The sequence below is a fragment of the Thermochaetoides thermophila genome, assembly GCF_000221225.1.
Source record: "Thermochaetoides thermophila DSM 1495 unplaced genomic scaffold scf7180000011818, whole genome shotgun sequence".
Classification (NCBI taxonomy): Eukaryota; Fungi; Ascomycota; class Sordariomycetes; order Sordariales; family Chaetomiaceae; genus Thermochaetoides; species Thermochaetoides thermophila.
In genome coordinates, this window is record NW_006383034.1 from 842,779 (window position 1) to 869,390 (window position 26,612).

General features: G+C 51.7%; 8 protein-coding genes across 8 annotated transcripts; 5 read left to right on the forward strand and 3 right to left on the reverse strand.

Annotated features, from left to right (window-relative positions):
* Window positions 1-795: 795 nt before the first annotated feature.
* Window positions 796-3,966, forward strand: CTHT_0042600 (helicase-like protein; the record flags this gene model as incomplete). The annotated part of the gene is made up of 1 exon (XM_006694598.1): window positions 796-3,966. One exon carries the CDS (start codon window positions 796-798, stop codon window positions 3,964-3,966), a length of 3,171 nt encoding a protein of 1,056 aa, XP_006694661.1.
* A 336-nt stretch (window positions 3,967-4,302) lies between these two features.
* CTHT_0042610 (putative rangtp-binding protein) lies at window positions 4,303-6,291 on the reverse strand (the record flags this gene model as incomplete). Its single annotated transcript, XM_006694599.1, has 3 exons — window positions 4,303-5,956; window positions 6,017-6,051; window positions 6,112-6,291. The coding sequence occupies 3 exons, from the start codon at window positions 6,289-6,291 to the stop codon at window positions 4,303-4,305; spliced, it is 1,869 nt and encodes a 622-aa protein (XP_006694662.1).
* A 732-nt stretch (window positions 6,292-7,023) lies between these two features.
* CTHT_0042620 (uncharacterized protein) lies at window positions 7,024-9,300 on the forward strand (the record flags this gene model as incomplete). The annotated part of the gene is made up of 3 exons (XM_006694600.1): window positions 7,024-7,324; window positions 7,381-9,188; window positions 9,253-9,300. The coding sequence occupies 3 exons, from the start codon at window positions 7,024-7,026 to the stop codon at window positions 9,298-9,300; spliced, it is 2,157 nt and encodes a 718-aa protein (XP_006694663.1).
* A 3,942-nt stretch (window positions 9,301-13,242) lies between these two features.
* On the forward strand, window positions 13,243-14,256 carry CTHT_0042630 (uncharacterized protein; the record flags this gene model as incomplete). Its single annotated transcript, XM_006694601.1, has 2 exons — window positions 13,243-14,138; window positions 14,208-14,256. 2 exons carry the CDS (start codon window positions 13,243-13,245, stop codon window positions 14,254-14,256), a joined length of 945 nt encoding a protein of 314 aa, XP_006694664.1.
* Window positions 14,257-15,077: 821 nt separating this feature from the next.
* On the forward strand, window positions 15,078-19,387 carry CTHT_0042640 (uncharacterized protein; the record flags this gene model as incomplete). Its single annotated transcript, XM_006694602.1, has 9 exons — window positions 15,078-15,098; window positions 15,389-15,496; window positions 15,616-15,791; window positions 15,874-16,000; window positions 16,072-16,664; window positions 16,723-17,142; window positions 17,202-17,452; window positions 17,510-18,208; window positions 18,270-19,387. 9 exons carry the CDS (start codon window positions 15,078-15,080, stop codon window positions 19,385-19,387), a joined length of 3,513 nt encoding a protein of 1,170 aa, XP_006694665.1.
* Window positions 19,388-21,151: 1,764 nt separating this feature from the next.
* On the reverse strand, window positions 21,152-22,677 carry CTHT_0042650 (uncharacterized protein; the record flags this gene model as incomplete). Its single annotated transcript, XM_006694603.1, has 3 exons — window positions 21,152-21,897; window positions 22,249-22,441; window positions 22,525-22,677. The coding sequence occupies 3 exons, from the start codon at window positions 22,675-22,677 to the stop codon at window positions 21,152-21,154; spliced, it is 1,092 nt and encodes a 363-aa protein (XP_006694666.1).
* Window positions 22,678-24,405: 1,728 nt separating this feature from the next.
* Window positions 24,406-25,127, forward strand: CTHT_0042660 (uncharacterized protein; the record flags this gene model as incomplete). The annotated part of the gene is made up of 3 exons (XM_006694604.1): window positions 24,406-24,484; window positions 24,540-24,657; window positions 24,719-25,127. The coding sequence occupies 3 exons, from the start codon at window positions 24,406-24,408 to the stop codon at window positions 25,125-25,127; spliced, it is 606 nt and encodes a 201-aa protein (XP_006694667.1).
* Window positions 25,128-25,500: 373 nt separating this feature from the next.
* Window positions 25,501-26,367, reverse strand: CTHT_0042670 (nicotinamide N-methyltransferase-like protein; the record flags this gene model as incomplete). Its single annotated transcript, XM_006694605.1, has 1 exon — window positions 25,501-26,367. The coding sequence occupies one exon, from the start codon at window positions 26,365-26,367 to the stop codon at window positions 25,501-25,503; it is 867 nt and encodes a 288-aa protein (XP_006694668.1).
* Between the last annotated feature and the right edge of the window lie 245 nt (window positions 26,368-26,612).

A 26,612-nucleotide genomic window follows, 5' to 3' on the forward strand; every position in this document is an offset into this window, starting at 1 on the left:
CATCCAAACTGGCGATAAACACCCAAACCATCAGCACTGGATAACCTTACCACACTTTTGCAGTTAATATTCGAGATTGAGACTTGATTTTGTGTTAGCTTTTAGCTTTAGGTAATTAAATCGATTATTCTTGCTTATCAATACTTTAAGGCTCGGTCTCTGTGTGCTCAGCCGGTTCTACAGCAGAGACCACCAACTCTGATTTTGTGAACTGTGATCTGCATATTGCCGTCTCTAAATGAGGGTTAGGGTTGGTGCTGCCCAATCATTCGGATGTGGGGTCAACACTCTGGTTGCCTTGGCTCCCGGCATCATTTGTTTCTTTTCCTTCCCTCCTAAGTAAACAGACCAACGCAACAACTTAAAACTCCCGTGTCCCAGCTTGCGCCTCTTGTCTATCCTCACAAGCGCGAGCCCATAAGCCAAGCACAACAGTCTGTTTCAAAATCTCCCATGCGGTCAATGCACGAGACTTCTTGAAAACAGCCGGACAAGCGTAATCTTACGCGTATATTACATGTACAATACTGAATCGACAACCACAGGAAAGCATCAAAGCAAAAAACCTGGGGACAAACCCGGCTGTCCGGCCACAGAACAGCCTAAAGTCTACCGACAAACCAGACTTTTTCAGAAAATTCAGCACTTCCTAAAGGTCGCTGTACGAAGTCTGCAGAGAAACTCAGGCAGGGTTTCTACGACCTGATCCAGGCGCAGACGATTTCCTACGGATCCTCCCCCGTTTCAGCCGTCTCGACGAACACATCATCTTTGTCCACCCTAAACAAACCAGCCATGGCGCGCTCACGCTCTGACTCGTTCAGCGACGATGATCTCGAAATTCTGAGCTCCCAGGCGGCCAACATGAGCCTGGGCCCTCCCCCGATCCAAACTCCCGTGCGGAAGTCCAGGTCACCGTCGAAGAACATTCCCGTCATCGACCTAACAAACAGCCCCGCTGTCACCCCCTCTACCGCGACGAAAACCCCCGTTGCTGCAACGCCCGTCCCGAAGTTTGGGCATCCCACACAACTGACCGCTCGCTTTGGGACGCGTGCCAATGATCCCAACCACATGTTCATTCAGCGCAAGACGCGTCCCGAGTTCCATGCCGACTTGTACAGGAGCTCGGGCCCGCTGAAGCCCAAAACAGAGCCCAAGAAAGCGCCCGCGCTGCCCATGTTCAGCTCCGTTAGTGACGAAGCTCTGCCACCGGAGAAGACCATCCTGTCCTCGGGGGCCTCGTATGGAGATAAGGTCTTTTATACAGATCCTGCCAAGGCTGCTGCGGATCTGAAGGCTCTGCTCGAGGGTAGTATTGAGTCGGAGGACGAAGAAGTGAACAAAGACAAGAAGAAGGACGAGAATGATGTTGGCGATGATGGTACTCTCGAAGGGATCAAAGTGAAACTCCTCCCTCATCAGGTCGAGGGAGTGAGGTGGATGAAGGGTCGCGAACTTGGGCCGGTCAAGAAAGGGAAAGTTCCCAAGGGCGGTATTCTAGCAGATGATATGGGTCTGGGTAAGACGTTGCAGAGTATCTCTTTGATCGTCAGCAACTCAAAGCCGGCACTGGGTGAGAACGGATGGAAGGACCACTTCGCAAACATCTCCAAGGCAACTCTTGTGGTCGCTCCCTTGGCGCTCATTCGGCAGTGGGAAGCTGAGATCAAGGAAAAGGTCTCGGAATCGCGCCCTCTCAAAGTCTGCGTCCATCACGGTCAAAAGCGCAGCACAGATCCCAAGGTCCTTGCCCAGTATGATGTGGTCATCACTACCTACCAGACGCTGGTGTCGGAACACGGCGGTAGCAATCTAGATCCTAAGAAGAAACCGCAAATCGGGTGTTTCGGAGTCCACTGGTTCCGTGTCATCCTGGACGAGGCACACAGCATCAAGAACCGCAATGCTAAGGCTACGAAGGCTTGCTGCGCTCTCCGAGCAGAGTATCGCTGGTGTCTGACTGGCACACCAATGCAGAATAACCTTGACGAACTGCAGTCCCTCGTGCACTTTCTCAGGATCTCCCCTTACGATGACCTCACCGAGTGGCGGCAGCAGATCGATCTTCCCCTCAAAAATGGCAAAGGTCACATCGCCATCCGCAGGCTTCACAGCTTGCTGCAATGTTTTATGAAACGGCGGACCAAAGATATTCTCAAGGAAGAAGGCGCCCTTGTCGCCGGCGGCAAAAAAGCTCTCGAAGAGGCCGCGGCGAAAGCGAAGGCCGAAGGGCGTGAGGCCCCCGAGCCGCCCAAGTCGTCCTTTAAGGTTACGCAACGCAAGGTTGTCACCATTGAGACGCAGTTCTCGCCTGTGGAACGCAAGTTCTATGATCTCCTTGAGAAACGGACTGACCGGAGTCTCCAAAACATGATGAAGGCCGGTATCAACTATGCTAATGCACTCGTGTTGCTTCTGCGTTTGCGTCAGGCTTGCAACCACCCCCTCCTGACAGACTCAAAGATCGAAAAGGAACTAGAGGCACTGGCCGCTGAAGTAAAGCCTCCGTCCAAAGCCGAAGCTGGCGATGACGATATCGACGCCCTCGCCGACGCGCTTGGCGGCATGGGCATCCAAACGAAGAAATGCGACATGTGTCTCAACGAGCTGAGCAGGAGAGAGATACAAGCTGGACAAACCCGCTGTACCGAGTGCATTGAGAGCTTGCGCATGGTTCACGACGAAAGCCCTCGTCAGAAAAAACAGAGCAAAGAGGGTCGGCGGATTAGTGTTGTCGAGGAGGAGATAAAAATTGAGAAGATGCCAAAAAAGAAGCAGAAAGCACGTCGGATTGTCATAGACAGTGATGACGAGGATGAGGAGGTGGAGGGTAGCTGGCTAGTGCCAGAGGATGAACGCGGCCCACTGAGACTTGGGAAGTGTGGAGGAGAAGAGGACGAGAATGCAGAGGGAGGAGGGGAGGAGATCGGTTCTGTAGACTCCGATCATCCCTCCGAAGAAGAGGAGGATGACGGCTCCCAACTTAGCAGCTTCATCGTTGATGACGAGGACGTGCCGGAAGGCGAGCTACAGGAATCCGGATCTGACTCAGACTCAGAGGACGATACGTTTGTGTCCGTGTCTAAGCGCTCACAAGCCGTTCCTTCACAGCAAGCATCTGATTTGGAAGCATCGGATGAGGAGGAAGAGGAAACTTCTGGCTCTGATCTCGATAGTGACGATTCTGAGCTGCCTCGCCTCCCTAAACCTGCCAAGCGGCCCTTTTCCCAGCCCATGCTCACTTCCTCTAAGAAAACTACCTCCTCCGGCAGTGTCATGATGTCGGCCAAGATTCGCGAAATGCTATCCATCCTCCGGAAGGAGGCTCATGAGCACAAGTTCATCGTGTTTTCCCAGTTCACCACGATGCTCGATCTGATCGAACCTTTCTTGCGCAATCAGCCCGGCCTGAAAGCAGTTCGGTATGACGGCAAGATGGCTAACGACGCTCGCGAAGCGGCTCTGCACGCGCTGAGGAATGACCCGCATACGCGCATCCTTCTCTGCTCGCTCAAGTGCGGCTCCCTCGGCCTCAACCTGACGGCGGCCACGCGCGTCATCATCATCGAGCCGTTCTGGAACCCGTTCGTCGAAGAACAGGCCATTGACCGCGTGCACCGGCTGACGCAGACCGTCGATGTGGTCGTGTACAAGTTGACTGTGCAGGACACCGTCGAGGCGAGGATCCTGGAACTCCAGGAGAAGAAGCGCAAGCTGGCTGAGGCGGCTATCGAGATGGGCGGCAGCACCCGCGGCGGGAAGAAGAAGGATGCGCTTAAGCTTGGTCTGCAAGAGATCTTGGAGCTGTTCAAGCATGATTCTCGCGCGGCTCTTGCGTCGGATGAGGGGCTCGAGGAGCTCGAAAGGAATGCTGTTGTCAATTCGGATACCAAAAATATGATCCCCCGGCAGAAGGGTCGTCCGAAGAGACAGGAGCATGAGGTTTATGGCAGACGGTGGTGATGTGACTGATTTGTAGGGTCGGAAGGGTTGTGTAGGAGTTCTATTTGTTCTAAAGGGCAAAGCAAAGGGATTTAAAGATGGTTTAACGGCAGGACATGTCGGATGTACGGATGGATGAATGACTGTGTCATGTAAAGAGGTAATGTACTGGGCGATCATGGAAAGCAAATGTGGTATTAAATTGGCGTCAGGTTATATATATATGCGTCAGCATCAATATGTCCATTAATTTATCATATTATGGCCTCTATGCTCCTCGATTTCTCAGTGTTCTCGGTCTATCTCTTTCTACAACCTGACAAAAAAAACACGCAGTATCATGCATTAGTATTACTTTCACTTAATACCTTCCTTCTCCTCACCCACAGCCCCTTGTTCATCCCCGTCAAGGTACGGATCAAATCCCATTCTCTCCTTTGCCTCAGTCCTTGCCCTCCATTGTGCCTCTCCCTTCAGTCCCGTTGTCGACGTTTCCTCCAGGAAGAATGTCAGAATGTGGTCGGGGATTGCGAGATGTGACGTCTGCTGGAACTCTTGCAAACTGGTCAAACGAACGAGCATCTCAAGCAGCGAGAGAGAAGACGAGATTTGCGCCGATCCGAAAAAGGGGTTTCGCGTGACATTAGGTAGTTTCTCTGCTGTTGGCTCTTTTTGGATTTCGCTTTTTCCAATTACAGCCTTATGATGGACGGAAGAGGATCTGGTAACAAGTTCCTGAGACTGCTGAATGGGATCGGGGCGGATAGTGATACGGCGAATTTGATCGAGGAGTTTGGTATCAACAGTGCTTTTATTGCGTGGAGAGCGGATCGTCGTTGTTGAACCTCGTTTCGGAGTTGCTGAATGCTCACTCCTCGTGTCTTCTGCATCACCTTCATCTTCGTCTGCTGTTTCGGTTTGGTCGTCCTCCTCGTCATTGTATACTTCTAGTGCCAGCCACTCTGGGTCTAGATGTGCAGGCAGATAGGTTGGCTGGAGTTCTTCCCGATGTTCTGTGTCATACCAAAGCTGGCGGTCAACTTCTTCCTGCTCGTCAACATTTCGCGAGCCGTCTGCCCCTTCACTTTCCGAGTCGTCGAGCCACTCTCGCCTCAGTCTGATAGGAGACTTGGCCTTAATGTCCCGTTTCAACAGAAGAGCTGGGTTACTGGCTTTGTCATCAGAGCCGATGTTCAGCATCCTCCCAGTATCTGTATAAAATATCTTGGAGATCTGATAGATAGGAACTGATTCCCTGATACCAGCGAGCGGCATGTCATCATAGGGTTTGGGCCGAGGTCCGTCATCGTGAATTCTTCCATCATCTAGGTCTTCGATAATCTCAAGGTAGTATGCATATTCCCCCAAATGCCCTAGCTCTGTCAGACAGGCCAGTTTAGAGTCAAACTTCTTGAGCTGTGTACTTGGCACAGTAGGCGGACGATAGCCCAAAGAAGGATCAAACACCCAGTCTATTGGAGTGCGGCAAATCCGAACCCTGGCTTTATGCATGACTTCCTGCCATATAGGCTTCCTCTCTCCATCGCTAATGCCGTAAACGTATTCTCCTTTGGAGCCGTCCTTGGGCTGAGCATGACCGACGAATAGCATGTATAACGAGAGAGTGAAGCAAGCACCAACTTGGACCGGACGATTCGGATCAACCGCAAACTGGGCATCTGCAAAAGATAGGAGGGTACTAGCCTGCATCAATCTTGAAGGTGAGATACCCGGAGTCATAGTTGATGCCATTTTTTCTCCAGAAGCAGTGATGGCAAGCTGGATGAGGGGGATGTCACGATCTATGCGGTCGAGGAGTTCTTTCATCTCCTTGATGATGAGAAGGAGTTCAGCATGATGCTCCTCGGATATACGGACTCTTGGCCTCTGAGAAGCCTTTTCTTCAGCAGCGGCTGCATTCTCGAGTCTCTTGCCCAGCCGGATGATCTCTCGATGAAGAGACTTTGCAAGGGGTACAGCCGATTCCAGGAATATGTTTCCACGAGCAGATCTACAGAATGGTCAGTTCCTCTGCCAGCGTAGGAGGCACGATAACCAACAGTCAACATACTTGAACTCGATTAAGTCTAGGGCAGGTGAGATGATCTATTGTATGTGGACATCAGCGAAGCTGCTCCGTATCGACTTCGAGGCAGAGCCACGAACCTTGATCTTGCTCTCCAATAACCGCTCCAACGATCTGAGTTCAGCGTAGATGGACTTGTCATTGATTGTTTTCAATAGCCTAGAACACTGCTGGATTGCATATTTGCCCGTAAAAACCAGGCCTGATTTAAGGGCGATATTGACAGTCTGGTATCCCAGGGTTCTCAAGAGCGCATCCATCGTGCCTCTGCATCACTACTGTGATGTTTCGAAATAGAGATCTTATTATACCATACAGTCAGTAGGCAGGTGTAGATACAGGACATGCAGTAAGTCACAATCACAAAAACAACACCAGAGCCCAGTGACTCAGATTTGGCAGTTCGGTTGCCTTCTAAACACCAAAGGCAGTGTCATGCATAGAGTCCAGCAACAATGAGTTTGCTTTTATGGAGGGGTCCAATAAGGCACACTTAAGTGGGGTGAGATATCGCACTGTGCTGCAAGTAGGAAAATACTAAGAATGTCAGCCTTAGCACCACGATGATCCAAGTATTACACACAGTGTATTTTACTGTATATCGAACGGTGCGCCCAAAACAATTCTTCCCCGCCACTGAGTGGTGGGGCACGCAGCACAATCTTCCAGACTGTCATCCTGGTTTCGTCGTGCCGCCGCTGAAAAATAAGGCCCTTTGAGCCATCGAGTCATCGTCTGTTACCGCTGGTAAGGCTTTAATCTACTGTCACTCGAGCCGTATCGTCTCAACTTGAAATTTTACTAATCGACTTGTTGCTACAGGTGACCACCTTACTGGCTACCCCTCAAACCCTTCTCTTGACACTTCGCCGTCACCCAATTTGAGGGCACCCGAGCTCCTTCAGCAGGCCTTTTTTTGTCTTTTTTTACACGAGACACTCAATACTTCGACAAATTTATCACCAGAGCGCCTCTCGCAACACGTACAAAAAATGTCCAACAACGTGCAAGATTCATGGGAGGACGCGGCCAACCAGGACGAGAACCTGGCGCGTCAGGCTCAGCAGCAGCTGAACATCGGCGCTCAGCAGGGAGGATTTCGCCCCAATGCTGCCGCTTTCCAGCCGAACGCCCCGGCTTTCCAGCCGGGGCAGGCTTATGGTAGCTACATGGGCTACCAGCAGCCATACTACGGCCAGGGCTATTATCCCCAGTACGGCCAGCAGGGCTATGCTCCGTATGGCCAGCAAGGTTATGGTGCCGTTTACGGCCAGGGCTATAACCAGGGCTACGGTAGGAGGGTACAGTTAAGTCTAAAATCCCGAACAGAAGCTCATTGTTGACGTCAGGCTATTGGCAGGGTTACCAGCAGCAGCAACAATATCACCAACCAGTCCAGCAGCAGCAGCAGCAGCAGCAGCAGCAGCAAGCCCCGAAGCCCGCGCCGACTATCGCCAAGAGAGACGCGAATCCCCCGGCAGCGGATGCCCCTAAGCCCGGAGCTAAGGTCCTGAGCATCGGCGGCGACGCGAAGCCCAAGGCAGCAAAGGTCCTGTCCATTGGCGCGACTGGGACAGTCAAGGAGGAGAAGAAAGACGAGACCAAGAAAGAGGAGGTCAAGAAAGAGGAACCCAAGAAGGATGAGCCTAAGAAAGAGGATACTAAGAAAGAAGAGGCTAAGAAGGAGGGCACCGCTGAGGCTGCTGCCAAAGTTACGGCAGCAAAGGCCATCGAGAAGTCTGACACCAAGGCTAGCAGTGGCAGGGCTTCTCCTGTCCCTTCTTCCGGCCGTTCTAGCCCGTCGCGTGGCGGCGCTCCGGCCAATCGTGTAACCCGCGAAGCCGATATTGTCGAGAAGGAGCAGGCTGCCGATGTCGACGACGAAACTCTTAAGGAGCTTTATGGCAAAGAGCATATCAACATTATCTTCATCGGCCACGTCGACGCTGGCAAGAGCACTCTCGGTGGCGCCATCCTCTACTCTACTGGTATGGTTGATGACCGTACGCTTGAGAAGTATAAGAGGGAAGCCAAGGAGTTGGGTCGTGAGACCTGGTACCTCTCCTGGGCTCTCGATCTGACCAAGGAGGAGCGCGCCAAGGGCAAGACAGTCGAGGTCGGCCGTGGCTACTTTGAGACTGAGAAGCGCAGATACAGTATCCTCGATGCCCCTGGTCACAAGACCTATGTCCCCAACATGATTGGTGGCGCTTCTCAGGCCGATGTCGGTATTCTCGTCATCAGTGCCCGTAAGGGTGAGTACGAGACTGGCTTTGAGAAGGGTGGTCAGACTCGTGAGCACGCTATGTTGGCCAAGACCCAGGGTGTCAACAAACTGGTCGTTGTCATCAACAAGATGGACGATCCTACTGTCAATTGGTCCAAGGACCGTTACATTGAGTGCACGACCAAGCTCCAGCAGTTCCTCAAGGCCACCGGCTATAACCTTAAGACCGATGTCTTCTTCATGCCCATCGCTGCTCAGCAGGTCATGGGTATCAAGGACCGCATCCCCAAGGATGTCTGCCCGTGGTACGATGGCCCGTCTCTTCTCGAGTATCTTGACAGCATGCAGGCCCTAGAGCGCAAGGTCAATGCGCCGTTCATGATGGCTGTGGCCGGCAAGTATCGTGATATGGGTACCATGGTGGAGGGCAAGATTGAGGCTGGTGTGGTCAAGAAGGGCATGTCCCTTGTGATGATGCCCAACAAGCAGAGTGTTGAAGTCGCTGCTGTGTATGGTGAAACTGAAGATGAGATCAACATCGCGCAGTGCGGTGACCAGGTCCGTCTCCGCCTGCGTGGCATCGAAGAGGAAGAAATCCTTCCTGGTTTCGTTCTCTGCTCGCCCAAGCGTCTGGTCCACTGTGTCTCTAGGTTTGAGGCGCAGATCCGTATTCTCGACCTCAAGAGCATCCTCACTGCCGGTTTCAACTGCGTGCTGCACGTCCATGCGGCCATCGAAGAGGTCACGTTCGCGGCTCTTCTGCACAAACTTCAGAAGGGCACGAACCGTAAGAGCAAGCTGCCGCCCACGCATGCCAAGAAGGGTGATAGCATCATTGCTATTCTGGAGGTTACTAGCGGCGCTGGCGCGGTGTGCGTTGAGAGGTTCGAGGATTATCCTCAGCTGGGTCGTTTCACCCTACGTGATCAGGTATTTCCTCTTTTCCCCTACTGACGGCTACTCTCGAGGCATCAACTAATGTGTATGTTTCCAGGGTCAAACAATTGCCATTGGCAAGATCACCAAGCTCATCCAGGAGTAAGCTATGGGTTAATAAGGATTGGTGGGGTGTGTGCTAGATCTAGTAGTTCCGGGTAGTTGGTCAATTTTCATAGATATGCAACTTGGGTTTTTTTTTGGCTCAAACGTGTTCATGGTTGCCCGAAATGTGAACGCTATCCTTACCGTCGTTTTCGATTTCTGTCAGTATCAGTAAGATTCGTTCGAGCGTTTATCCACGTGAAGGCAGACAGCCCGTTTCCTTCGAGCGTGGTTACCGATGCTACGGAAAAAATGTGGTAAAAGGCAACTCTTGGTATCGGCAACGTGTATCGCTTTGACACTTATCCGAAATTCAGCTAGCCTGCATTCATGCTCAGATGCTGGCCACCATTGCGGAAAATGAGTGGTTTGCTCCGCGGTGGGTACACAAGAAGGTTTAAGGGTTTGGTTAGCATGTATCCGTGATATTCGGTGATCTAGAAGACGAATTCATGAGTTGTAGTGGTGGCAGTGGCGATGCCTTGGGTGATGATAATGGGATGGCATCTTTAGCTTGTTGAGAAGGGGGAGGGGTTGGACACATTTACGGAACGGTACAGAAACATGTCCAAGCTCAGTTTATGAATCACAATGGCGAACTCGGAAGCGTTCTCACTATTAGGTAGGGCCTATCACTATCAGAAAGTCTGCCTTTTAATGAAAACAAAACTGACCAGACTGTCGAACAAGGATAGAAAAGTCAAGATAGCGGAAGAGCTACAAGATACTGTCGTAGACAGACCTAATATCACCATTACACTGCCGTCCGGTGCAGCCATGGAACCACTAGACCCCGGCATGATGTGGGTAAGAGGATCTACGCTCAATTCCCTAGTAAAACTACGGAAGGTATGCCTCTAGCATGTATTTCAAACCCTCATCATCATCAGTATCGGGTCTTCGGAACAAAAGGAAGCTAACAAGCCAGTGGAGACGAGACGAAGAAGATTGTATCGGATCACAAGCCCCTGAAAATTGGCATGCATGTAGCGGGTCGAAATGGCTACGTTACTTCCAATTTTTGACAACGCGCTGGGCCCATCACCACACTCAACAAAACTTGTATCTTTTGGGGGTTGAAGCGAAGGGCCCAGAATCACGGCTTCTGATCCTTGGCAGGCCTCAGCGGAAGGCCGGAAGCAGACGATGCTGGTGGGGCAGGGCCTTCGTGAGAATGACGTCACTTTCACAGGCCTTAATTGTTTTCGACCCCAAAGCACAAGGTGTTATGGTAAATTTCTATAGCTTTGCAACAAAGTTGATCATTAAGAATCTACTTCCAACTTTATATCTATAGTGTTGTCATGTCGATTGAAGCCCAAGTTGATGCAATTCCAACAAACGCAGCCTTAATCGGTACTCGGTGCTTACCTATCTTATCATTGGGTCAACCCCGCAAACGGCGCGTTTAGTGAGCGCCAGTTGCCCGACCCTGTGCCGAACCTGCGGGCTCGAAGCCGGACCCACCCATGTGGCCAGCCGTGTGTAAGTCAAGGAAAACGCTGCAACGAGCGTACATGCACGTTGAGGGAAAACTCTACATTCGAAGCTTCCAACTGGAGCCTCCAGTAGATCATCACATGGGATTAAAACCTTGAAAGCTGGTGGATCATGCACTCGTCATCTCCTTGACATCGTACACGGGCTTTCCAGGAAGGGACAGAGTCAGGGCCCCATTGTTATGTTGTGGAACATCCTCAACCACGACGGCAGCACCGGGACCCAGATTTAACCAACGCTCCACGGCGTTTGTTTTGGGCTCTTGAAGAGCTACCCCGCGCCCGTGGCCCGCGGCCTTGTATTACAAGCAACGCTTGACTGCCACAAGTTACTCGGCACGAAGGTATCACTTGTGGAAGAAGAGGGGTAGGCCGCGGTCCAACTGTAAAGGAGGGTCGGGAAGAGTAGGAGCGGGTTCAATACCACTGTCCTACCCTCCTGACTTCTGCCGTTGGTTTGACTGCTTGCGCGATTTGCAATTGAATCTCGTGCTTAGCTTTGAGATCGAAGTGAAACAGTCGTATAACGTTGGGATGTTGAGCATGTTAGGAATCTGGAATAGAAGGCGAGACTACGTTAAGTTGAGGCATGAGACTTCTGTCTAATACTGGGTGATAAGTAATTGTTTTTAGAAGTATCGACATCAACATGAAAGGGAAAGCATCGTCGAATCGATAGTGCATATCGACCCCACGCGAGGGACAGACACATGTGCAGCTTGTCAGCTGCACTGAGTCGGCTCTAGCTCCGTGGCTAAAGGCGGCAGGTACAGTATCTGGCAGCTGAATCAACAGATATAAGTCGACGAAAGCTGCACACACCTAGTGTTATATGAGTAGAGCAACTTAAATAAATTCTCGGATCTCGGAACGTTCTATCGTTCGTCTTGCTAGATGAAATCTCTGGGCTGGTTGACGCAATCCTTCAGAGCATGAGAGCATGAGATTGGATAGGGGAAATGAAGGAGAAACCCCTCAGTGCTTCTCTGTGCCTCCTTAAGGTTGTGCTGACAGAAATGTGGCCACCCAACCGGGCACGCGACATGCACAACTCTTCCGCACAGTATGGGACGAACGGGAGGGCAGCCCGTCCGTATGTATGGTTGAGGGACGAGTCGGCACTTGCCATATATATGACACGGCAAGCACCCGGTAGTAGAGATAGCAGAAAACTCCTGACATTCTTAGATATGCTACATCATTAACCACCAACTGGATGGAGGAAGTGCCTACTCGACTTCTCGTTCCTCAACCGGATACACAAAGCGATAGAGCTCATAATAACCGGGGCCCCTGCTCATCCTTGTCCTGGTCTGACTGAGCCTTTTTGGACAATCCCTTTTGAGATCGTCCATTGTTCTTGTTCGCTCGTCATATCCATTACACTTTCGCATTTCGAGAGCAGAAGTGAAGGAGGGGCGCAGACTGGCCTGATAACAGCTCATCGTCCCATCCTGAGTTTTCTCCGTTTCACCGTTAAGGCTGGTGGTCGGCAGACACCGCGGTTATCTCCATCTACCCGCACGGCCGACACGCGAGATCTGAGCAGCTCATCCATCCCCAACTCCATCATCCGTCGCGCTTAAATCCGGCGTAAGCTGCCCGCGACCCCACGTTTCGACCTGCTTGTCTACATGACTTACCTGTGTTTAATTCGATCGGACAGTGCTTCTTCATTGGCACCATCTAGTGCTAGCGTATCACAATCCGAACCCTTTTTGACATCCACATCCGTGCTATTCGTTGCCGGGTAAGTTTTCCATTCCCCAAATTCATTTGCAGCCTAGAATGAGAAATTTTGCCGGCCGTCTTTCCGCCCAACAACGCCTGCTTGCCCAAGATTGCGGTCTTAAGATCGGGCTGTGGGGAAGTATCACAGCAGGCTGCCGAACCGTGTCTCCCCCAAGACATCCCGCCGCAGGGAACCGGAGCTCCTGCGATTTCCGAGGGGCATTCCCCAACATGGAAGCTGACCCCAGGCGGAGCCGGGCAAGCTTCCAGGTTGCCGATCAAATGCCGGAGGCGCAGGGTCTTGGCGCCTAGCTGCCAGTCATTGGATCGAACCCCCGGTCGCCCATCGTCATGGATCGTGGGGACCCTGACGGCAACGCTGTCGGATGCATCACCGGTTTGTGATAGATGTCGTTCGGAAAGGACTGGCCGCAGGATGGCACCCACCTCAAAGGCCGACGTTAACAGCGAGGGCCGGGCAGTTGGCTAATTCAATCGCGCAGGTGACAGGGTCCTGAACACCCGGCACGGTGTCGCGGAGTGTGCTACCTGTAAAGTACAAAAGAGCTGCTGACGGTCTGTTTCAGCTCTTGTTGTGACTATCATCGACCCCCAAAGATCGTGATTCATTCAGGAGATACCACAAGCTCCACAACCTTTCTTGCTCGACGATTCGATACCAGCACACCGCGACAAAACACACGGAAGCCACGATGATGGGAACAGCGAAAAGCGATAGTGCCGTTGTGGCCAACGACTTCCTTCACACGCCGTTCATGCGGGCTGCGCTGCCATTCATCAATGGCGGCATCAGCGGTATGGTGGCTACGACAGTGGTCCAGCCCGTCGACATGATCAAGGTCCGCATCCAACTCGCAGGCGAGGGCAAGGCCGGCGGACCAAAGCCAACACCCCTTTCAGTGACTCGTGAGATCCTGGCCAGCGGAAAGGCGCTCGATTTGTACACGGGCCTTTCGGCCGGTCTGCTCCGGCAAGCCGTATACACCACGGCCCGGCTCGGTTTCTTCGACACCTTCATGAGCGCACTGTCATCCCGCGCCAAGGCCAACGGCAATCAAGTGGGGTTCACTGAGCGAGCGACGGCGGGTCTCGCTGCGGGCGGGTTGGCCGCTATGATCGGAAATCCGGCGGATCTCGCTCTAATCCGGATGCAGAGCGACGGACTGAAGCCAGTAGCGGAACGGAAGAACTACAAGTCAGTGATTGATGCGCTCACCTCCATAGCACGGAGCGAGGGTGTCGGGGCGCTTTGGGCAGGAGCTGCGCCGACGGTGGTGAGGGCCATGGCGCTCAACTTTGGGCAGCTGGCCTTCTTCAGCGAGGCCAAAGCCCAGCTTAAGAAACACACGGACTGGTCGGCCAATACGCAGACGCTCAGCGCCAGTGCCATTGCTGGCTTCTTTGCCTCCTTCTTCTCGCTGCCGTTCGATTTTGTCAAGACGCGCCTGCAGAAGCAACAGAGGGGTCCTGACGGGAAACTGCCTTACAACGGCATGGCGGACTGCTTCGCGAAGGTGGCCCGTCAGGAAGGCTTGTTCCGCTTTTACCGCGGATTTGGTACATACTATGTTCGCATTGCGCCGCATGCGTAAGTGATCCCCCGCGAGAGGAGGTATTTGGATAATTGATTCTCGGGCTGCGCTAACGAGATACATAGAATGGTGACGCTGATTGTTGCCGATTATCTCGCGTGGTTGACCAAGTAGGAGTTTTTTTTTTTGTCGTGTCTCCATTTGTTAAGTTTCTATTTCTTTAGTCGGGTAGGCAGGAGTCATCGGTTTCGGTAGACATGACCATGATTAAAAAAATCCAGCTGCATTAAGAGGGCTGCTTCTCGTCGTCATGCTGTCTTTTTGGGTCTCTTGGGTACGTAGGGTTCATGGAGGTATGGGTTATTTCTGGGAGATGGGATGTTAGTAGTATATCATCAATACCTTACGCTGCCTTTTAGAATGAGGACAAGATATAGCGCACAATGACAAGGTTACTGATATGTAAGCATGTTAGTTTTGTGCTGTTTGTTATGGGGTGTCATGTTGGAAAGTTGGCGAAGTCGGGACGAAGCTCAGGCCCCTCATGGCACACAGTTTCTGGAGAGCTAACAGAGCGGAACCCCGAAACCCGAATCTGGAATGAGGGGTCTGACTTCATACGGAGTACCTAATTTCAATGGCGCCCAGGTGTTGCACCATTAATAGGGAAGTCTTCTGGGAATCACGTAATTGTGTAGACATAACTTTTGCTTAAAATTTTCCATTATCTTACTATATGGGTTGCTATATTGTTGCTTGAATTTCTTTGTCTCCGGTCACGTGCAAGGGACCGTTCGGGTTGCACCGTGTAACAATACTGTGTGACCGACTCCGCATTCCCCAATCGCGCTTCAGACTAATATGTGGATCTCAAACCAGCCAGCAGCCAGCGCTCAACCCTGGACCATCGCCATTGCAGCTCTCCAAACGACGTTTTTGGACTGTTTCCTTTTCCTTGCACCTCTTATTTTTGAAAATGCATTTGGGAGCCGGCCATGGATGCGGACTGGGACGAGGTACGTTTGTTTTCCTTTATTTGCATGCATCTTACGCGACATCTTGGACTGGGCGCAAATCGCGTCGTTCTGCCTTGTGCGCGGTGTTGGTGCTGCTCGGCGCTACCCCGCGATATGATGTTGGCGGACGGTGTTGTACGCAGTACATCCATTACATCCGGACAGCAAGGGGCTTGACTCGGCCGGATGCCTAATAATTCTCCTAGACCTTTTTTCTCTTGTTCAAACAATAGCTTTGTTCTCTCGACGGTACACAGCTCGGCTAACGGTGCAACCCTTCTGTCCTCCAGGTCACCCGCATCGCCTATCCGGCGCCCGGTACCAATGACTTTCCACGACCGGCCACCGCTGTGGCTTTCGATCCGATCGCAGAGCTCCTCTGGGCTGGCTTCGACCGGGTATGTCATGAGCGCGGCAATAGTGGAGACCCAAGACGTTGATATCACACTCTTCGACCCTTCCGAGACTCCTCGTTGCCTGTCTTGTCGACCGCGTTCGCTGACTCTGCGAACACTAGGGTCGCGTTTGTTCCTTCTACGGCCGTGACCTGACCCGATACACTGCATTCAAGATCCAGCCCGCGTCCGAAGGTCCTGTTCGCCAATTTCTCTTCCATGACAAGGGAGTCATCGTGCTGGGCACTCGGAGCGTGCACATGGCCATGCGCCGGGGTCCGGCGTTGTGGAATATCCGGTATGGTCTTCCTGAGAAACAGAAGAATGGGATGTGGCATGCGTTCGAGGAGTCTGTGACGATGCTGACCGATACGTTGTAGCCATGAGAACATGAAGGATCTTCGATGCATGAGCTTCACCTCGAAAGGAACCCAGGAGATCATCGTCGCCGGGTGGCAAGATACCATGCTTGTGATCGATGTCCTCAAGGGGGATATCATCAAACAGGTGAGCTCTCCTGACTGGCGAGTCCGGCCGGATAGCGACGTTGAGACTGACCTCTAACTTCTTCGCTCCAGATACCAGCTCAGCATCACTACAGTATCATGAAGAAGAGCCGGTACATTTGCGCCGCCACCAAGACTGGTTCTGTTGATCTCATCGATCCGCTTAGCTTCAAGATCGTTCGGAGCTGGCAAGCTCATGCATCATATATCAACGATATGGACGCCCAAAACGACTTCATCGTGACTTGCGGGGGCTCTCTCAAGCAGCAGGCAGCCCAAACCTACATGCTCGACCCCTATGTCAACGTCTTTGATCTCAAGAACATGGCCTCGATGAAGCCCATGCCATTTCCCCCATTAGCAGCGCACGTCAGGCTCCACCCGAGAATGCTCACAACAGCCATCGTCACCTCCCAGCACGGGCAGATGCATGTGGTTGATATCATGAATCCAAACTCGAGCACAGTCCGATACGCCAACATTTCCTCTTATGTCAAGTTGTTCGAGATTGCTCCCTCGGGTGAGGCGCTTGTCATTGGGGATGCAGATTGCAATATCCATCTCTGGGGCTCACCTACCAAGATTCACTTCACGGACATGGCTATCCCAATCGAGTTGCCAGAACCTGAAGAGCCCGCACCAGTGCTCGATTGGTCGATCGAAACGTAGGGCAAGCTCCGGGTTCAAATGCCACTTGAGTTCCCTTGCTAACCTTACTTCCAGACCTCTAAGCTCGATTGGGCTACCCTACTACCGCGAGCCTCTGTTCTCGGCTTGGCCTGCTGATATCATTTCCGACGTCGGTGCACCCCCTTTGCAGCTTGAGCCTTCGTTTGTCGCTACCCTCAAGCAGGCAGAATGGGGGCTTTATGGGAAAAACACTAGAAATGTGCGCCGAAACCAAGTCGAGGATACTCGAAACACAAACAAGCAGTCCAATGCCTTACAGGCACCAAAGTTCCTCAGTGAAAGGGCGAGGGAGTCTGCTCTGTCCTCAGGCGGTGACTCCTCGTCTGATCCTCAAGTCGATCAAGAGCCCGAAGACCCGAACGAAATTGAAAGCTTGAAACCCGAAGCACCCCCTCTATACCGAAATCTTGAGATCAAATACAGCAAGTTTGGCGTGGACGATTTTGACTTTGGGTAAGATTCATTAACATGGGACGAAGGAGATATGAATTCGAGCTAACGTTTCTATGAAGCTACTACAACAAGACCCGCTACGCTGGTCTTGAAAACCACATCCCAAATTCCTATGCGAACTCCCTTCTGCAGCTTATGCATTATACGCCGTTGCTGCGGAATATGGCTCTTCAGCATGCTGCAACAGCTTGTGTGAGCGACCTGTGTCTCTTGTGCGAGCTAGGCTTCGTCTTTGATATGCTGCAAAAGGCAGAGGGTGCAACATGCCAGGCTACGAACATGTTCAAAGCTTTAAGTGGCACCCCTCAAGGTAAGTCTCGCTGCTTTCCTGCTTGAAATAGTCCTGAGGTTAATTTTCATTTTGAAGCGGCGCCTCTTGGACTCCTCGAGGAGGAAACCCATGTGCCATCTTTAGCCACAATGGCTCAAAACTTGAGTCGATTTCTTCTTGAAAAAATCCATAACGAGTACAGAACAATACCCCCGATCTCAACTGCTCTGGAACAATCCCTCTTTAACTTTCCCCACCCTCCAACCCCTGACGAGCTAGTAGCCAAGGTTCTTGCGACTTCGGCTGTTGCGACGATTAAATGTATGAACTGCCGGAGTGAGACTACCCGGCCTGGAACCACCCATGTCATCGACCTCTTGTACCCCCCACCAAAGACAGCGGGTCGGGGAGGGCGGGCGTCTAAAGTTACCTTCTCACAAGTGCTCAAGATGGGAGTCGAGAGGGAGACAACATCCAAGGGATGGTGCAGCCGATGCCAACGGTATCAAAACCTCCAGATGCGCAAAACTATTCACAGCGTTCCGGCTGTGTTGGTGGTTAACGCCGGTGTATCGAACCAAGAACATCGGAAACTGTGGTCTACTCCTGGCTGGCTTCCTGAGGAGATTGGCATCATTGTGGACCAGGGCCAATTCTTCTGCTTTGAAGGCGAGGATCTGAAGTTGCATCTTCAACGCGGCATTCATAACATCACAGTCTATTCGTTGATCGGCATGGTAATCAACATCGAGAGCCATTCACCACAAAAGTCTCATCTAGTTGGCATTATCAATGGTATGCCCTCCCTCGCAGCGAGTGCTAAATGTTGTTGGACAAGGACGCTAACAACTTACAGTTGCTCACGCCGAAGCCACACCCCCGGGAGAAAACAAGTGGCACCTCTTTAACGATTTCTCGGTACGCCCTGTGTCAGCCGCCGAGGCATTGACATTTAACGCGGCGTGGAAGATGCCTGCTGTTCTTCTCTTCCAAATCAAGTCAGCAAACAACAAGAGCAACCTGGATTGGAAGACTAACTTGGACACGTCCATCCTCTACAAGGATACCAACCCTAACACAGAGAAAAAGACATATCGCACCCTGGACCAGGAACGCGAGAGACCTGGACCCGACACGATTGTGGCTCTTGATACGGAGTTCGTCTCGCTCAAGCAGCCCGAAATCCAAATGAACTCGGATGGAGAAAGGGAGACCATCCGACCCATGTCACATGCGCTGGCGCGCGTGTCTGTTGTGCGCGGCCAGGGCGAGAATGAAGGAAGTGCCTTCATCGATGATTACATCGCGATCCGCGAGCCCGTTGTTGACTACCTAACCCTCTACTCTGGCATCACCGCCAGCGACCTTGATCCGCGAACGTCCAAACACAACCTCGTTTCTCTCAAAACTGCATACAAGAAACTGTGGGTGTTGCTTAATCTGGGCTGCAAGTTCCTAGGCCATGGCCTCAAACAGGACTTCCGGGTCATCAACATCCAAGTACCCCGCGCCCAGGTCATCGACACGATCGAAGTCTTTTACCTTAAGTCACGCCTACGAAAGCTATCGCTTGCCTTCCTGGCATGGTACCTGCTCAAAGAGGATATCCAGCTTGAAACACATGACTCAATTGAAGACGCGCGTACAGCTCTCAAGCTGTACCGCAAGTACCTCGAGTTTGACGATGCCGGTATCCTGGAGGCAATGTTGGAGGACATCTACAAAGCAGGAAGGGCGACGAACTTCAAGCCGCCGCGCCGTGAGGATAGAGAGAAGGAACTCCAGCGCCAAAGCACCCCGCCAAATTCGACGGCACCAAACGATTGCGGGGCTAAGCCTGATGGAAATGGCAATGAGAATGGTGGCGAACCTGCAACACCAGCCCGTAAGACTGGCGGTATAACGGCCCCGACGTTTGGGGCGGTGAATGTGTTTGGGACTCCGTCGAAGGCGTCATCGCCTCTGCCGAAGTGATGATGGGAGGTCTGGCAAAGGAAGAAGGGCTTTGTTTGCGATGGACAGAAAATGAGAGGTTTTGTATGGATGACTCTGATATGATTGTCTTGAATCGTACGTAGCGTGATGACGTTGATAGGCAGTAAGTAGCTTCGCATGAATTTGAAGAAAATCAATCTTCACAAACCCGACAGTCAGAAAGGGGTTTGTCGTTGGGGGTAAATGGAGATGTCGACCGGCGTACCTACCTACCTACCTGCCTGCCTGCCTGCCTGGGACGTTTATTGCCCTCTCCTGCCGACCAATATCCGCATTGATAGACAGTACAAAAGACCGAGCTGGCTGATCTACATCTCTCTAATAAGGTAGGAATATTTGGATGACGTGAGACTCTTCTTTCTCAACCCTTGTGCCGGGAAGAGGGAAACAGCAGCCCTGAAAGCAATAGGTTACTTGGTGAAAAGTTGAGAAAGCCAAGTTTGGTTAATCAGTAAGAGGTAGTCATCAGACATTAACGCGATAGTGTCTGATCAGCTCTAAAAAACCGTAGTACTCGGGGGGGTTTTGAGAACTACCTTACAGTCTTAATGAGCCCAGCAGCGGCGGAATCCATGCTAGCATACCTAGCCACAACCACGCTGTGGGAATCCTACATCTATCCAATTGGCCCCAGGGAAGCCTACAATTACCTGTCATATCATCATAAAGTCGGACTTGATACTTTATGATATGTTGATTGAAAACTGAACTTACGCCTGGTCCAGCAATATCAGAGTAGGAAGTGAGTTCCCGGTTTCGTGAAAACAAGGCACAGTTAAAGGTGCACTGAGATTTTATAGTGAAGATACTAGTCACTATATGCTCGAGATCTATCTAAAAATTAGCGAGGGCCTTAATTCTCCCTGAGCAGAGAGTCGAAGGTTCAGTTCATACCTATGAGCAAGCAGAGACTAAAGAAACCACTTATTGGGTCGAGTAAAGTTCAATAGAAAAAGTGGTACTAACAGCTGGTGCTCATTGGGTTAAATAGGATGCTTCGACAACATACGAGACTAAGTCATAAGTCATACAGGTTCCAGCCACATGCTTAGCCTCCGTCATCTGGCGAATCCTGTCGAAATTAAAGCTCCCATTACCTGGCTGCAGGACTTTCTTATCAAACAAAGTAAAGCTTCGGAAACCTGTCTTATAAGTCCAGTAAAGTACCTTTTTTTTTATCACTACGTACTGAAGAGCACTGAGGTTCCTTTTGAAGAGAAGCTTAGACTATAGCTAGGCTGGTAAAACATGTCTGCACCACTATCCGATAGAAGAAATATGGACTTTTAGTACTTCATCTTGCTCTCATCAATAGATTTCCAGAACAGTAGCCGTTTTCATAGATGTCTTGTTTCTGAATGCAAAAGGTTATTTTGGCCGACACGTCGGAGACCCTTTCTCTGGGTGAGGGCCACCAAGGTCATGTAACTTGGTAGGTAACTTGGTATTCAGGTACAAAAGAACCCAGGGTCTTACCATGCCTTGGAATCGTTGCCCATAATCAGCCAAAAGAACTCCAGTGACCACTTGGTTAGCATCAAGAAAGCAAATTATGAATGCTATAGATGAAAGTGTTGGATTTGTAATGCTCTGAAAGTATACACGAGCAACTTGGGTCCCAGTTCATTTTTCGACTTCCTGAGCAGTCGATCAACTGATATCCTCTTGATTACTTGAACACAGAATGGTATCATAGTTCCATAATTAAAGATTCCTTAGCGACATAGAACAAAAAAGTTCCCATTAGAAGTTTCCCGAATCCTTCATATCTTGTGCTCTTGTCTGCCCCTTGATATACCCACTCAGCATCATCTCATTGCTCTCACCAGGCGCCCCATGCCCAGACATGCGTCGGTCACTGGGCTGGTAAGGAGGTAAGTTTGGATCAATCGTCCCTGCTCCCATTCCCCCATCCGAAATCAACGCTTGTTGAGCTTGGGCCTCAGCATCGGCCTCAGGCGGAAGGTATTGTTGCCGTGAGTCCATACTGTTACTTGGCCCGTAATCCTCTTCAGGGAGCATCGGCATCTGAGAAAACGGAGCGGTATGTGAAAACGAGCGTTGGTGGTGTTGACTCCTGTAGTTGGGGACTGCGGTTGGTTGTCGGTTATGACTCTGCATCTGCATGCCATCAGTTACGAGGGCCGCAGAGGCTTGAGAGTCTTCATCCTCATCATGAAGGGGGACCGGCTCAAAGCCGTTTCTACTGTTGAGTCCAGTGCCTGGAATTGAGGGATTGGAGGGGACCGGCCGTCTTGGGAGATGGGGGATGGGTTGTTGGGAGGACAAACGACGGGGAATCGAGGCGGTTAACCGGTGAGGGTGAGGTACAGTTTGAGACGAGGTAGAGGCTGTGGCAGCTGTGAATGTGCTGCGAATTGAGGTCGTACGTGTGAGGATTCCTTCACTTGGGGGCTGATGAGGAGGGTTGATGGGTGTGGATGGAAGTTGGGGCGATGGGGAGTCGAGCAGCTTGAGATTAAGGTTGTCTGTACGGTTGTCGGGTTCGTTGTGATTATTATGTTTGAGATAACGTTGCTCATAGATACGAAGGGCTGTAAAGACGATGGTGAAGATGAAAACGAAGCTGCCTTGGTCAGCATAAATACGAGAGAAAGGCGGTTAAGAGACACACATCAGGACAACAGCAATAGCAAAGTATGAACGTTCTAAACCACAAAACTTGCGGAGCTCCCCTGGTGATGGTGAGCTAGAACTCGGCCATCTACGCCAGAGTTGGTTGTTATCAGAATGAACCAAAGTCTCGTTTTTCGAATCCTTCCATGGATCTAAGCCTGAGTTAGCACCAGACACAAGCTTCGGGATATATGAAGACGTACTATCATCCTTGGTCAGCCTTTCGCAGTGCTCGGGCAAACCGGACCGCGCAAGCAGTGTGATGATGAGCAGCAACACAGCACACACAAGTACATCGCCAATGAGGAAACATATCAGAACAAGGGGTTTCTTGGATCGGCCGCCAGTGTGCTGGATGCTCAGAGCAAGCGTCGTGTAGCCGAAAACGGCGCAGATCTATACTCCCGTGACGTCAACTCAGTGGTCCAACTCTTATCTCGTGCTACATAGACAACGATAAGGGAAGCAGAGCAGCATACCAGAATAGCAAGAAAGGACATGTGGTGTGTGAGGCCAAATTTTTCCGTATGAACTTTGATGGTTAAGAAGCCATGCATGACCGCAGCGGCCAGCCCTCCCACCAACTGGAAGGAGCGGGCGAGAGCGAGCCATGAAGACAATCCTGAGCCCATTGTCGGAGGAGCATGAAAGATTGACTCGTAAGTTGTAAGCAGTCCGACTTCCACTCGGACGGCCGGGCAAGAAAGCGGATGGTGGTTCAACTGAACGATGTCGAGATTCGAGCCATGGTCAAACAAAAGACAAGGAAGAGGACAAGCTGGTGTAGGGACAGGCCCAAGCAATTACTACATCGAGTCCTACCTCTCTCAGCTGTTTCCCGCAGCCCGAGCAGTACCAAGAGGAGTACGAGGACACAACCGACGAGTGGATGTGCAGCACGGCGGGGGCTGTGCCGGGCCGTCTCTCTCTTTCGGGGGCTGCTTGGGTGAGACGATAGCCGAGTTCTACTTCCATCGGTGACGCTACCACATCGGCGGTTACTGTATCCGTACACATGTCCATGTCTACTTTGATGAGATCAAAAATGACAACGTCAAACAACGGGTTCATGAAACACAGCGGCGGAGGTGGGGCAGATCATCGAGAGAGGGGAGGGGGGGTATGGGACATGTCCTTCCGGGATTGGAGAGTTGTTCGTCGTGGATTATGAGGCTGGGCAAATATCAGTTTGTCAAGAAGCTCATGATAATCCCCGTCTCGTTGCCGGTGTTGCAGAAGAGAATGTATCCAGTTGCATGCGCGCCGTCGGCGTAGAGTGAAGAGCTCCCGTGCCGAATGACAGGACGCTTGAAGGAGCTGTGGTCAACAATCCTACCAAACAAACCACCAAGCAACTTCCACAGTTGCATGTAGCTTTCTACCCGTCGCGCAGACCGCGCTGTTGACAGAGCAGCGACTCCAATGAGAAAGCAAATGAGAGGACGTCTGCCCCTCTCCAAAGCCACCACAAGAGGACGCGTCATCGGAAGCTGTCGGGCCAATTGAGACCGCACACCACGGGCACAGCCTCACTCAGGGCTTGCCAAGATTAGTGGGTGGCACTTTCGGCGCTGTATGTTTGGCTGCTGTTCGTCCAAACCAGGAACGGAGCGGCCTGGCAAGCGAGGCTCCAGGGCGGGAGCCTATTGGGTCTTGGCAGTCATCATATCAGCGGCGGGCACGCCTAACTATGACCAGGCATCAGGCTGAGGGGTTCCTGTAGCCCAAAACCCGTACCTTACACTTGTTCAGCTGCCACAGGCTGTCTCTGACAATTGGTCTCCATCAAGTAACTCGACCAGTGGCCATTCTCAAACACCTCCATTGGCGCTGCGTCCGTCACACAGTCTTTTTGTGCAAACATATCGACGTCCACGATGCCCACATGTCCGCTCTTTTTTCGGGCGCCGTTTACTGCCCGTGCTCATGACCGTGATCACAATGGTTGCAACGGGACCGACGAGTTTAACGAGAAGCATACAAGAAAACTGCGCAGCTGTTCATCTTTTCTTCTCTCTGCCTTGAGGGTCCTTCAGCTCCTGTACTTCGTGTTTGCCTACTCCGCCCTCTTTGGCTTCCAGAAGTCAGGCTACTTCCGCCACAACGGTCCTTGGCAGAACTCTCCAGACCAAAGGCATCGCTCTCTGCACTCCATATGCTGGGCACGCATCCAGGTAGGGATATCATTTCATGAACCCTGGGGAGCTAGCCATGAACAAAATAGCTTACACAGCTCATAGGTGTTCATTGTTCTTACCTACCATGCTGCCATCCTGATAGTGCCCTGGCTATTTCGGGTTCTGAAGTCATCACGCCGCCCTCTTACCGGACTGGCAACCGTCTTTGGCGATGGATGTGCCATGGTTGCTATGCTAAATGTCATCGTCCTCTTGGATGGGTCACATGAAGGTTATTGTCATGGCATAACCAATTCTATCAGTACGTCGTATGACTCGGACATTTAAAAGTTCCAGTCTGCTGACATTTACTCCAGATTTGCAAGGAGATGATAAGATCGTTGTTGGTTGGGGGAGGCACCATGTTCATATGGACAAGCGCCGTGTTGTGTGTGCTTCCCTGGACTTAGTTTTTGGTTTCGGCGCTCTCGTCATGTATGTGAGCCCATGCAGTGTGCCTTGAGAGTAACATAATGCTAACTCATTAGCAAATCAGCTTCACCTATATCCCATCTGTCCTCATAACAACTTGGCGCTCAAGGCACAATCAGCCGCGCGGCTTCTCCAAGTTTCAAGAGCAGGACGAGGATGTCGAGCAAGGCCTCTCGATACCTCATCTCGGGACCACAGGTCCCGCTCAAGTTGTCGCAGCTGAGCCCAGGCGGCCGGCAACGCCACAGTCGCCGCCGCCATCCTACCACTCCGCCGTCCTCGAGTTGGATGAAGAGTATCCGGATCTGAACAGCCACGCCCCTGGAACAACGGCCCCGGCGCGTCGGTCCTCGATGGAAACAGTCTCATCCCTAGGTGTTGAGCGCTACCTTGTGTCAGATGGATGGCGAGCGCCCGAAAATCCACCGGAGTACTCCAGTAGGCCACCAAGCCTTCATTATGCGGTACCATGAATCATGTTGTAACCTCTTTGTGCATCTTCTCATTTCGATCTCATTTCGATGACGGATGTAGGATTTTCAGCAAAGTATGCAATGATACCCAGTTATGTAATTCTTAATATGATTTAAGCCCTTCAGCCATGCAGACATGTATTCAGTTCGGAACGTTCAGCTGTGGTTTGTTTGGCTCTTGAGAGCCACGATCTCTTGATCAAACTAGGAGCTGAGCTGAGCATATGTTCCTAGGACAATTATCTGTCCTGTTCTATGACTAGTCTAATTCTCGATATCTGAACGTGCGGCCTCGTCCTAACTCTTGATAGAGGACGTGGTCCCTCGTGTTGTGATCGCTCGAACTCTGAACATAACTCCCTTTAGCCGCCGCTCAACTGCCCGCTGCATTGGCCTTCACCTCTCCGTTTCCAAGACACTCTGTCTCTGGCCATCTTAGCTCCCATCCGGTAACTGTCTTCAGGATCTCGACATCACCTGGGTCGTTTTCAAACAAAGGCCGGTCCATTTTCTTCTCCATAACTTTCTCAACTTCGAACCCTTGCTCGCGGGCAAGGTCAAAGAATGCCAAGTCCTTCTTCTGCAACCATGGCCTGTAGCTGCAGAAGACAACAAGGGCCTTGGCATCGCGCGTCCGCTTGAGCGCATGCCGGACGGTTTTGAGCATGTTTCGATGCTCAGTATGGCGGAAGAGGAGGTCGGCCAGAATAAGAAGGTCAAAGCCTTGAGGCTCTTGTGAAGAAGTATCCGACTCCAGATACTTCAAGAGCTTTGTCGTGTCTGCCCCCCAAATGTAACCATCAACGACGATATTCGTCGGCTCATCCCCCTCCTCCGCCCCCTGACTCCCTTTCTTAGCCTCCCTCGGAATCAACGCACACTCATCCACATTCCGCCACATATTCCTCACCAGATCCACGTCCGGATAATCCGTCATCACCACCATCTTGGCGCCCAGCGCCGAGGCGACCAGGCTGGGTAGCCCCGCGCCGGCGCCCAGCTCCAGCACTGTGCGCCCGCGCACCTCGTCCGGGTTGCGTTCGAAGTGCTCGGCGACCACGCGCGACGCGTTCCACAGGTGGTGCGCTTCCAGGGGCGAGTGGCCGACTAGATGCAGCGTGATGGTGTCGCCGGTGAGGGTTGTGTAGAAGGTCGTGGTTGGGGGAGGGGTCGGCGGGTAGTACCCCTCGGGCTCGACGAAGAGATCGTTGAGTGGGGGATCAGCTTCGATGTCGGACATGTTGAGTAAATTTTATTTGAAATGATTCAGAATTTTGTAATTCGTGACTCAAGGTGTGCAATTGCTTGCTGTTCGGACTCACTTACAAGTTGGTTGAGGTGAGTCGAGGGTCTGCAGAAAAGGAGTGAGCGAAAAGTCAGAATTGGATGAGGGGCAGATGTTGGGGGGTTAGGGTTCGGGTTGTCAGGGGCTCGACCTTGTTCAACTCCAGGTGCTGCTCTTTACTCTACGTAATCTCAGACTTC